The sequence below is a fragment of the Melanaphis sacchari genome, unplaced genomic scaffold (genome assembly GCF_002803265.2).
Source record: "Melanaphis sacchari strain LSU unplaced genomic scaffold, SCAv2.0 Contig0_pilon_pilon, whole genome shotgun sequence".
NCBI classification, from domain to species: Eukaryota; Metazoa; Arthropoda; class Insecta; order Hemiptera; family Aphididae; genus Melanaphis; species Melanaphis sacchari.
The window spans coordinates 14,357,194-14,369,401 of record NW_020270366.1 but is presented as its reverse complement, the minus strand read 5'-3'; the positions used below and the strand labels follow the sequence as shown (position 1 = coordinate 14,369,401).

The 12,208-nt window shown below is 24.0% G+C and overlaps 1 protein-coding gene across 1 annotated transcript; it reads right to left on the bottom strand.

The window, feature by feature from the left end:
* Nucleotides 1–1,693: 1,693 nt before the first annotated feature.
* On the bottom strand, nt 1,694–6,925 carry LOC112604260 (beta-galactosidase-like). The gene is made up of 11 exons (XM_025353222.1): nt 6,857–6,925; nt 6,584–6,750; nt 5,749–5,899; nt 5,609–5,672; nt 3,908–4,002; nt 3,518–3,707; nt 3,015–3,364; nt 2,685–2,954; nt 2,478–2,618; nt 2,180–2,386; nt 1,694–2,071 (listed from the first exon to the last, which is right to left on the bottom strand). Exons 1-11 carry the CDS (start codon nt 6,923–6,925, stop codon nt 1,868–1,870), a joined length of 1,908 nt encoding a protein of 635 aa, XP_025209007.1. The 3' UTR covers nt 1,694–1,867.
* Between the last annotated feature and the right edge of the window lie 5,283 nt (nt 6,926–12,208).

Sequence of the window (12,208 nt, the reverse complement as noted above, 5' to 3'; positions counted from 1 at the left end):
GTTTCTAAATCATAGATAACTAAATATCTGAAATTATTAACTATACACATGTAGTATATAGTATGTACTCGTGCTTAATCTTCCCTTTGACCTGCAACTTGTGCTTTTAGTAGAAATGATTAAAGCTGCAGTAACGATAGTAATAATAATTATTGTATTACATTAAGCAACACTCAGGTATTATTTATAGCAGTTCCTTATGTCAATATATATTTATTAATTAGAGCTCAAATGTGAAAATAAATTATTAAAAAGTCAATTTAGCTAATAATATAATTAGCTAAATAGAAAAAAAGAAGCATACATTTTTTTTATAACTTAGAATAATCTCATTTTTAATCGCATTAAAATATTACAAAAATGATTATATTTTAATTGACTTCTTTAAATTTGACATGTATATTTCTATTCTCCAGTCTGTTGTAAAGTTTAGGTAACCTTAAAACCTTTAAGTAAATTAATAATCACAAATTGTATAGTTTACACATTCAGCTACTTTTTTAATTTTTAATGAATAATATATATAATTATATGTTTTTTAAATCTTGATAAAAACAAAATATTAAAAATAAACCAAATTACTGCATATAATATTATGATAAATTGTCGTAAAAAAAAAAAAAAAAAAAACAATACAGTACCTATACGTGACATGCGTAATATAAAAGTTATATGTATTTTAGTTATAAAAAAATTAACTTATCTGATTTATATTTTAAAAACAATCATTATTATTTCATTGTGTTATTTTTAAATAAGTATTAATTCAATAGATAATTTTTAGTAATTAAATTAATTTTTATTGATAAAAAAATGCATTATTAAAAAAAAAAAAAATAAATAAAAATATATAGTAATACGAAAAATTATTTGTAATTTATTACTATAGATCTTTTTTTATTATTATTTTTAACTGTTGAGATAGATACGCTAATATTTTTTTATTAAAAACATTATTAATTTGCTAGTGAATAATATAATATATATTTAAAATCTGTTTATTATTATTTTTTTTTTTTGTAAAACAATTTAAGTTTTATCAACATGACGTCAATACACACATATAACTTTTATTAAAAATCATTTACAAATAATAAAAAAAATGTGGAATATGGTCGCATGTATCATATTCCTATGTGTATACTCTTTAGTTAGGAGATACGCGTATTTTTTACACTACTTTAATAATTTTATAGTTTAAACAAATGTTAAATAGATAATAATTAACTTTATTAAATCCAATTTAATCATAATGTATATAATATAATGATATATAGGTACTATCTATAATTTTTTTAAATTAATGACTGTGTGATAAACAAAATATTATAGATTATACGGTTTGGACACACATAATTACCAATATATTATAGTACTTTAATAGTGTGGAATCAAAAGATAAATTATTATTTTGCTTATTTATATTGTTTATGAAAACAGCGTTGTAATTAAATATATTTAACACTTTACCGTTTATGTTTTCCCTATTATTATTTATTATCTCGTATATTTTTTTAAATATATTAAAAAGTGTATGCATCAAGATTTATTTAAAATTGTGATTTATAGTTTCCATAATAAATTAATCGTTTTATATCATATAATATTAACATAGGATATTTAACACTTAGAATAAATTACATATTTGATACGTCATATTGATATTTTAAATAATTAAAATGTAATTTAATTCATTTAACTATTCTAATACCCTCCCTTCATTAAATTTATAATTGAATGATAATCTACCAATAAAGCTAAGTTTCTTGAAGACATTTTTACATACACGATTAAACGTAAAAAAAAAATATTAATTTCATATTAAAAAAAAATATTTAGTGATATACATCATATTATGTATTTTAATTTATATTTGTATTGGGCCATTGAGAATTGGTTTGTCTACAAATTTAATTGCTAAATCTTGAGGTGCATTTTCAAGTTCAAACATAACAAGTGTATTGATATTGGGCGGCGGCTTTAGAAAAGTAGCGGGTACGTAAAGTGTAACTTGAGGTCCGGCAAGTGGCCAATATCGACCTAGATTTTTATCATTTAAAAATACCACTCCCTGTAAAAATAATAAATATATTTTTAAGAATAACTTATATTATTTGAGTGAATTTCAATGAATATGAGTTAAAAAATTTTAAAAAATAAATAAAATTATAAAACATACCTTCGTCCAACCTGAAGTATCCAGGTATGTATCCAAAGTATTTGTATAATTTTCTGGTAAAGAAAATTGTGTTTTATAAAATGCCGGTACTTGGACATTTTCCACTGGTTTGATTGAAGAAAGCCAAGACGTTTCATTTAGAGGATGCGCAATCATTTTCCATGGACCTAGTTTTGTATTTTCAAGTATTACATCACCCAAAATTCCCTAAATAGATTAATTAATGTCTTGTAAAATATTATTTTAACACAATCTAACCAGAAATAAAATATTAATTAGTTATCATTTATCAGTCAACCTTTCTGTCTTCCATAAAATCTCCGTAATTGATTCTTCCTTGGTTCTCAATCAAAATACTCAGTTTTTGAGCAGAATTGTTATTAATATTTAAAAGTATAGTCGTGTTTGCTTTTAATCGATTCATAGTACCAACTTGAACCTGAAAATATCTTATATTATTTTAAACTGATATACTATCATTCATTATGCACGGATATGACTTAACTTGATCCAGGTATATGATTGCTCGATCTCTTACAGAGTTCACAGTTAAATTTACAGGATTTTGGAACTTATTATTTAGTAGTATTGTTTCATACATTACGAAACCAGTATTTATATCCATATCCTCAAACGTTATCGGCGCAACACTTGACACTGGTTCGATTCGATGAGTAACTGTTTCAAATATACTAACCAATGGTTGTAAATAGTATACACCATAGGCTGCTTTAAGCATTTGAGTCGGTAATGTATCGTTGGTACCAGAGTATTTCTAAAAATAACAATTAAAACCTTTAAATTTTGTATGACTGTGAAAGTTGTTATGACTCACGGCATTATCAAGTGTCTGTTTAATTTTAAAATATTTTTCGGTCAGGTCACCTGCTTCGGTTAATGGAGCATCATAGTCATATGATGTCAGTTGAGGTATATATCCAATATTCTCGTTAGTGTCGTTGGTATTAGCGCCAGATGTAAATCCAAAGTTTGTACCTCCGTGAAACATATAAAAACTAAACGAAGCGTTCATCGAAAGCATTGATTTCATTTGCCTTACAACATCGCTAGAATTTACTTTAGGATGTGGTTCCTGCCAATGAGCCAACCAACCCGGATAAAACTCAGAGTTGACTGGAGGTCCTCCTTTTTGAAACTTTTTCATTAAATTAAAACATTCAGAAGCTAAATAAAAAATATAACAAAATCGGTTGTAAGCGTATGATTTTACAAGAGGTAATAAAGATCTAACTTTCTATGTATTTGTTTCATAAAACTATATGTAAGGCTATAATGACCACTTTTATCATAGATTAGGTTAGGTTACCTATTACTGACCGTTTTTTGAAATTCCAAAATCAACGGTTGCGTAAACTTCTGGTATAGAGCCACAATCAAAACTACTTTGTTGACACATATCAACTGTATAGAGTAAAGCTTTATTTTCTACGTATCCTTTAAATAAATCACGTAACCACAGTTTATAGTCTGAATCACATGCATAGTAACTCCCATACTCATTTTCCACCTATAGATAAATGCAAATACAAATTTGAATATAAAAATTAACATGCATGTGAATTCGAATTTATTAAATATTATGTTTTCAAATATTGTATGTGTATCAATTTAGGAGATACTTTTTAAAAGTACCAAAATATTTAAACACTAATTTTCTTAAAATATAATTGTATTCTGATAATTAATAATAATTAATGTTTAAATCACCTGGACCATAATGATATTCCCACCGTTTCCATACAAATAAGGTTGGACTTTTGGCATAAGAACACTAAACCATTTCGAAACATATTTTTTAAAACCTAAAATATAAATTTTAAAACATTAAATAATTTAGATCATATTATAAAACAAAAAAAAACATATTTAGTATAAAACTAATTTACTATGATAAAATGATAATATAATTTTTTACTATGATTCGTTTAAATTATATCAGTCTTAAATCCTAGTAAAATAATAAATGATAATACAACTACGAAAAATTTAAATATAATTTTATTCCAAAAATAAAATAAATAACCATTTTTTTTTTTTTTTTTTTTTTTGTATTGAGTACATAATGAGTTTTGATAAAATGCTTAAATTTTCAATAAAAAAAGTGGTTTTGGATATCAAATTGGATCTTATTTGTAATTTTAAGAATTCAAACTTAAAAACTCCCAGTACTTATTTTTGTAAATGAGGTAAACAAACAAATAATTAAGGAAAAACAGAAATTTTCACACAAATCTAATTTTTTGATGAAATCAATTTTGTTTTTTTTTTTATGTTACTCGCAAAATAATAACCATACGAGTAGATACTTGACATTTTCACTAAATCTTTATATTATTGATTTCTATAACAATAGTTTTCAAAATATTTCAACTATTTATGATAAATAAACTTAAGAAATTTTAATTTTTTTTTATGAAATATTTTGATTTAAGAATTTTAATTTTTTTATAAGCTTTTTAACCTATAAATGATATATATATATATATATATATATCAACTTCTTATGACTATTTCAAGCTCGATTTTTACTACTACAATAATTATTTCTTTTCTAACAATTTTTAATAATATTTTTGACTTATTTAAAAATATTATCTATTTGTAGGTATAATGAATCTTTTTTACTATTTTACAGTGTTTAGATATTTTTAAATTTTAAGTTATATATGTTGATATAATATGATATGAAAATATATTTTTATGATAATAAAAATTAATACCTAATAAATGCAATATTTTCGTAAAAAATTGAACTAACCTAATATTTATATTAATTTTATATATCATATATTTATAATAATTGTATGTAATTTGGTATTAACCTAAATGTACGGTATTAAAAGCGAAATAAATTAATTTAATATTATCATAAAAATAAAAATGACTTAGTTATAGATGATTTTCACTTAATTTTTTTTTTTATATACAAATATACAATGATATACTTATCATTGAATTTAAAATGTTTATACCTGTAATAGTTATCCACTTAGCGCCTAATGTATAGTAAAGCAATTATTCTCGTTTACCTACCTGATTTATATTTTAGGCCATTAACTACGAGTTACTGCATAATTAGAAAGAATTTTTAAATTGTTATTACTTTATACAAATTTAAAATTTTTTTTATATATATTTTTAACCCATCAACAATTGAATAGGGTAAATATTCACTTAAGACAAATTTAAATGCACGTATAAAACTAACCTTAGTAGAATATAATTATAACTTTTAGTACTTACTCTAAGTCATTATTATTGTTATTTATTTATTTTTATACTTTTTTGTGTAAGAAAACAATGAAATATATTTTTATTACATGCAAGTGAATATTACATCAAAACCAGGTGGGTAGTGACAGGTTAATTATATTTTAATCGTACTAGTACTTTCTTAATTATAGGTACTTGAATCATTAGTTCTCAAACTCCTTTTAGGCGTAACGTTCAATATCCAATATGGAAATCCACCCTAAACATGGATGGTTTATTAAAATATATTATTTCTAATATAAGTATCGAATGAGATATAGTGCAACTATACTTACAAAATCACGTTCAGCACATATATATGGTCCAGGTCTCAAGAGTAAATACATCCCTTCGTCTTGGATTAATTTTATAAAATACTCCAAATCGGCCATCCCTTCGAAATTATATATACCAGGGAACGGTTCGTGTAAGCTCCATTCTACATAACTATATAATATAATTAATGTGTAAAAATTATAAAACTACGTGTTTTTTCTAATTGGTGTTTTTTTTTTCTTTGTTTCCATATTTTATGTTTAATATTCTTATGTGGGAACTGGTAAATAATTCTTTAATCAATTGTTAATAACCATGTGTATATACATATATCATTACAATTAACATTAAATAAAAAATAAATAATTACATAGTTTGAAACTTGTTTTTAGTATAAAATCTAAATTATTCTTTATTGTTTTTTACATTTAATCTAACTAGTATGTAAATTTTAGGTACTAATAATTACGTTTCTTGTGTTTTAAACATTATTATAGCTAATTTTTAAGTAAATAATTATATATATTTTCCATATATATATATATATATTAGTTAAATGTATAATGTTATAACTTGTTATAATCATAGAAAATTATTTCTTAAATCTTGAAGATACTTAAAAATAAACTATAATAGATGTTATGTCATTATTAGATACAATCTGTATATTTCAAGGAAAATTTTGTACATAAAATAACTTAAAGAAACTGAATATCATCATGAATATACAAAAACATTTAGTTAAAATATAAAAAACAGCTAACATTTTCATACCACAAAATTTAGTACTTAAAAATATTTTCTTTAAAATACGCATTAATTATGTTTTTTCATTTATTTGTACTATGTACTAACGTTGTTATGGCATTTAATCCAGCAGCTTTTATCTTTTGAATTCTATCTTTCCAATAAAGTTTAGGAATTCGAAAATAGTGTAGATCACCAGAAATATATCGGAATACTTCTCCGTCTTTTAGGAATTCATTTTTTTCATAATCTACAATAAATGTCCGCTTATTTATCTAAAAATTAAATCAATACAACCAAATAAATCTTTGAATTATTTTAGTTAATTTTAAACTATCGATTTCGGTTATATTAAAAAAATGTTATAAATCTAGTACTTACTGGATTATGATTATCTGGTAAAACATAAATAAATAACGACAAAAAACAATACACGCCAATCCAATGCATGTTTCGCAGTTTAAAGCTTATTTTATTATTTTAATGTATATCACAACATAAAAAAAAAATGTCTCATATTTTTCTATTCAATACGTTATGAATTCGCTACTCTATAACAAACAACAGTTGAATCAATAATCTTGTTTTGTAGTCTCATTATACAACTATTACTTATTTAATAGTTGTTATCTGTTTATTCATTTTTTTTTCATTCAACATACAATTTTTTTATTCAACAAATAATTCAATGATAATTTAATTTTTAATTAATATAAAAATCAAATAATTAATAAATTAACTACAAGGTTTTGATGTTAAATATGGTTTCAATTTTTTGGTTGACATTTATAGAATGATCATGCGTTTTGTATGATAGTAATTTTCTCTTATAAATATACGGAATAGAGAAAAAATTAAAAAAAAAAATAAATTTGAACTTTAATACCATTAAAAACAACAATTTTACTTATATATCAATATTATGTTTTTCAATTTTATTAATTTAGTGGTTCTCGCCTTACATTAAAATTGAAATTATGCTGAATAATTTGTTAAAGTAACTGTATTAAGTAAGTACTTTCATATTATTATCTTAATAACTGAAAAAAATATATATTTATTTATAAAAAATGATGTTTATCTTGCTGTACAAATATTATGTAACAAGAAAAAAAAATATATATATATATATATTTCTTTTTTAATCGTAAAAAATGTTTATTAGTTTGTCTATAGATAATTAATGTGAATGGCAATGATGTTTATGTACTTTATTTGTAACTATGTTCACAGTTCAAATTTGAAATTAGTACAATAGTAGGTTATTGTTAATTAAATAATTATTTAAAAAAATATAGTGATTCGATAAATGTTAAAAAAAAACATAGTATGCAAATATCAAAGATCTATACGTAGTAAACGTATTATACAGTATCTACACAAATATACTCTAAAAATCAATTTAGGTGTTAATGGTTTTGGTTTAAAAAACCAGAAAATATTTTTATTTTTTAAGCATTATTCTTATTATTTCAATTAATATTATGTTGTAATTTCATGTTAATATAAAAATATAAAAATTATAACTTATTATAGCACTTAATTAAGCTTTTAATTTTTTTTTTTACCATAATTATCATTTTTTATAGACACGTTTCATGTATTAAATACTTTTACATATATATTTTATTTTTAAAATATTCTTATTTTAATAATTAATAACTATAGTATTATCATATTTATTTAATATTGAATTATTAAAATTTTATTTCGTTATAATAAAAACTTATAAAATAAGTAAACGTGCATTTAATTACGTTTTTTACCAACTACTCAAATATATTATAATGACGTTGATTATTATTGAAAATTAGTTTAAATTATCGTAATAATTATTAGACAATTTAATTAATAACTGTTTTTAAAAAAGATTATTACTTATAAAAACATATCTATACACGCTCCATCACTCATTTAGTCCTATTCTCCTATCACAAAGATTCTATCGAGAAAATACTAATAAATTATATTAATGAACCAAAGTTTTTGATTTTCTTTGTTTGTATATTTTTTTATTAAATGATAAAATTTATTATAGTCAGTTGCTAAACTATAAATCGTTCTAATGGGATTAAACTATGATGATTTGACAAAAATACGAAATCAGTGCATTTTAAAAGCTCAATCTAGTTTAGTGATGGAGTATAAAATTTTTGTCATATACTTTATTGGTCTTGTAGGTACTTAACAAATCAATGGTGATATGACAGAAAACAATACATTTCTAACTTAATTCAAAACAATATAACTTAAAAATATATCTTACTAAAAACGAACTAAGAATTATTTGTGACTAGAATTAACATTCAAAAGTTAGTTGATAGCTTAAATTCAATGGAATAATATTCTTAATGATTTCATCTTAATCTAAATCTAGCTTAAAAATAAGCTTAATATTAAATGTTTTCGGATACAGTTATTTTTACAGTATTTAAAAAATTGTAGTTTCTTAAATAACATTAAAAGCATTACAAAAAAAAATGTATTCTATGTTTATTTTTACAAATCATTTAAATAAATAAAAGTTTTTCTTTTCAATGGAGTCGTTTTTAAACAAATTATGCTTAGAAATAATTTTTGTATAAAATTAGATAAATGAGTTTTACTGGTTTTAGTTAACGTATAATAAACTACAACAATTCCTGTAGGCTGTAGGTATATGTTATTAAGGTATTTTTATAGTTTATTTTTTTTCATACTTTACAAATTATTCATTAAAAACATTTTCAAAACCGGAAGCTTAGGTGTGTAATACCACAAAAGTATAATACAGTGTAAAAAACAGCTTAATTCGTTTATACAGCGAGCAGTTTTTTTTTTCAGCTCATAGTGTACTTTACACGTTCTTTTAACAGTCATCGTTTATTATTATTTTATATTTTATACCATTAAATACATACAAAGAGTACTTTTCCGGTTTAATTACCAAAAGAACATGTTAAAAAAAATTGTACATTTTAAAAGCTCATACCATATTTTATTTTTGCATTCTTTGTTAAAAGTATAAAATTATAAACAATTATAATTTATGCAACACATACCTTTGCAAGTCATTTAATATTTTTTTTCGTATATTATAAAACCTCCAATTCGAAAAGGGTTGATAAAAGTTTTAATAAAATCTCTACGCATTACAATATTCTAATAAATAGTGTTAGAAGAAAATTAAGTTCTGTATAGTTACAGTACATTAAAAATACATAAATTGTATAAACGAATAAAAAATACCTTCTTTTAAAATGAAAAGTTTACAGGTTTATTTTATTTACAGTTCAATAAATTATCATAGTAATTGTATTTTATTAAAATTTTATTTATTTCAATCCATAACACAATGATCTAAATAATAATTTATGTGATCATCTAATCATGAATATATAAATGCATTTTTAAAACGTTGGATTAGCAAATAATTATCTAATAATATAATACCTATATATATCATAATTGTTTAAGCTAAAACAAATCAAATTTTAAAAATATAGCTGTATAGGTATAATAGGTACATACTATGTAGGTACTATATGATAAATATACGTGCCAAAGAACACATATTATACTCCTACTGTCCTACTATATTATCTAATATGTTATAAAAATTTCACACGAATATTGGTACATTTTATTTTTACATATTTTTTAAATTTAAATATTAAGGCATCAATATCTTGGATTATTGCATGCCATTCAATTTTATATAATTGTTTCTTATGTATTAAGTTTAAGTCGATTTTATAAGGTATGAGATTCTCATTTTTTTTAATACTTAAAAATGGATTATTAGTGCAGTTTGGATTTAATTGAGCACTTCAGCTATGTTCAATGAAATATTCAAGTCTATGTGTGTTGAGATATATTGAATACAATCCTCTACTATGTGTTTGGCAATTAGTGTTTTGTGAAATATTTCAAGTATAGATGAGGCTCTTTACTTGATAAGTGTAAGCATATGAGGATGGTGTGTCTGATTCTGATGCGGGTAACTGTGATGTCTAGTCTTCAATTAAACGAAATGAGAATTTCCCTTTTTTTGATTGTTTTTTTTTTTTTTTTTTTTGTTTATATATTATATTATTGAGTTTGTTGGATGTTGATAATGAGTCTCAGTAATTTTATACAGACAAGAAGATGTTTTTATGGATAAATACTTTAATGCCATTTAAAGAAATATTATTATTATGAATTATGAATAGTTTTCGTTGCATGATCGGCATATTTATCTGATTTTTCATTTCCTCCGATTCCGATGTGTGATGGTACTCACACGAGTTCCATATTATTATTCTTTAGATTAACTCCGATTTTTTTAAAATCAAAAAAAAATCTTTCACCTTTTACGTAATTTATTTATTGTTAAAAGTGATTATTAATCCGAAACACACAAAATTGGATAGCTTCGTATTACCTTTTAAACGTTATGATGCATAGAAAATAATAAACTATAGCTTAGACAGAAAACCAAAAAACTGTTGTTTATTATAATTTCTAATGAACACCTTTAGATTATTAAACATAGATACATGTATTAAATTCTTAATTATAATATGTCTTGTCTCGTATTTATAATATATTATGGGTATTTCGTATACAATAATGATAATAATGTGCTGACAACAGCGCGCTTAGGTTATAACGATTTGTACCTAATTAATGTTTTTACCCTCTTCCGCGGAGATCACACGGGGTTGCCCGGATGGAAGCCAAAACGCATACATAATATAATATTATATCGTATGTGCTTTATGTATACTTACATATCATATCATTATATACATACGTATATACCTATACAGTACGATTTTAATATATTATTATGACGTGATGTCAGTAATATGAATTTACGCACGTGTTTAACCGTGTCTGGTATGTCTTAAGCTCTGAAGTGCCGATTTACGACTGTCCGGACGATAACGGGCTCACAGCTCACGTCAAACAGGCCGTACACATCTAATAATATATTGTAAAATAGCGATGCAGCAGAAAAACGACCAAGCAAAGAGTGAGGAGGGAAAAAAATCCATCGAAAATATCCTACACCGTTGGCCCACACTTCCGCGAGAGTTACACCCCACATACACATTTGTATCATACTTGTCAATTTGTCATATTATATTATATTAAATTATATGCGTCGTTCCACGTTTTATATGTCGTCTGCGGGCGCGTAGTAAATTAGTCCGTCTGAATATTACGGGTGATAATTACTTGCACGAAACCTGCACGTCTGTAGGCTCAGTCGCCACCGGGCCTAATAATAATAGTATAATACTTGCTGTTAATGTTTTCCAGCTGTGGTGCACGTCAGCCGGCTTAATATACGTATAATATTTGGTGTCGTATAATACACAGCTCTGGAACAGCTACGATGGCGGGCCACCCCCGCCCCGGAATAGTTCGCGCGCGGCGGCGTTTTGCACCCCATTTGCGAGCCGCCAAATTAGCGTTTCGGGACGGACAAAAACACACCCGTCTCGCCGCCGACTGCTCGTTTACGAAACTATCGACGCGTGAACGAGTCCCGGTCGTGTCGGTACCATGATACACAACACTATTGCATTATTTTGTCTTATTACTCATCAAAAAAAATAAATAAATAAATAAAAAAAAATTTCTATCACATTATTATTATTACTATTATGATTGTTGTTGTTATTATTATCATCATTATCATTATTTTTTTATACCTGCACCACTGCAACTTTAGTGTAGTAGCAATATTATATAACGTTTGAG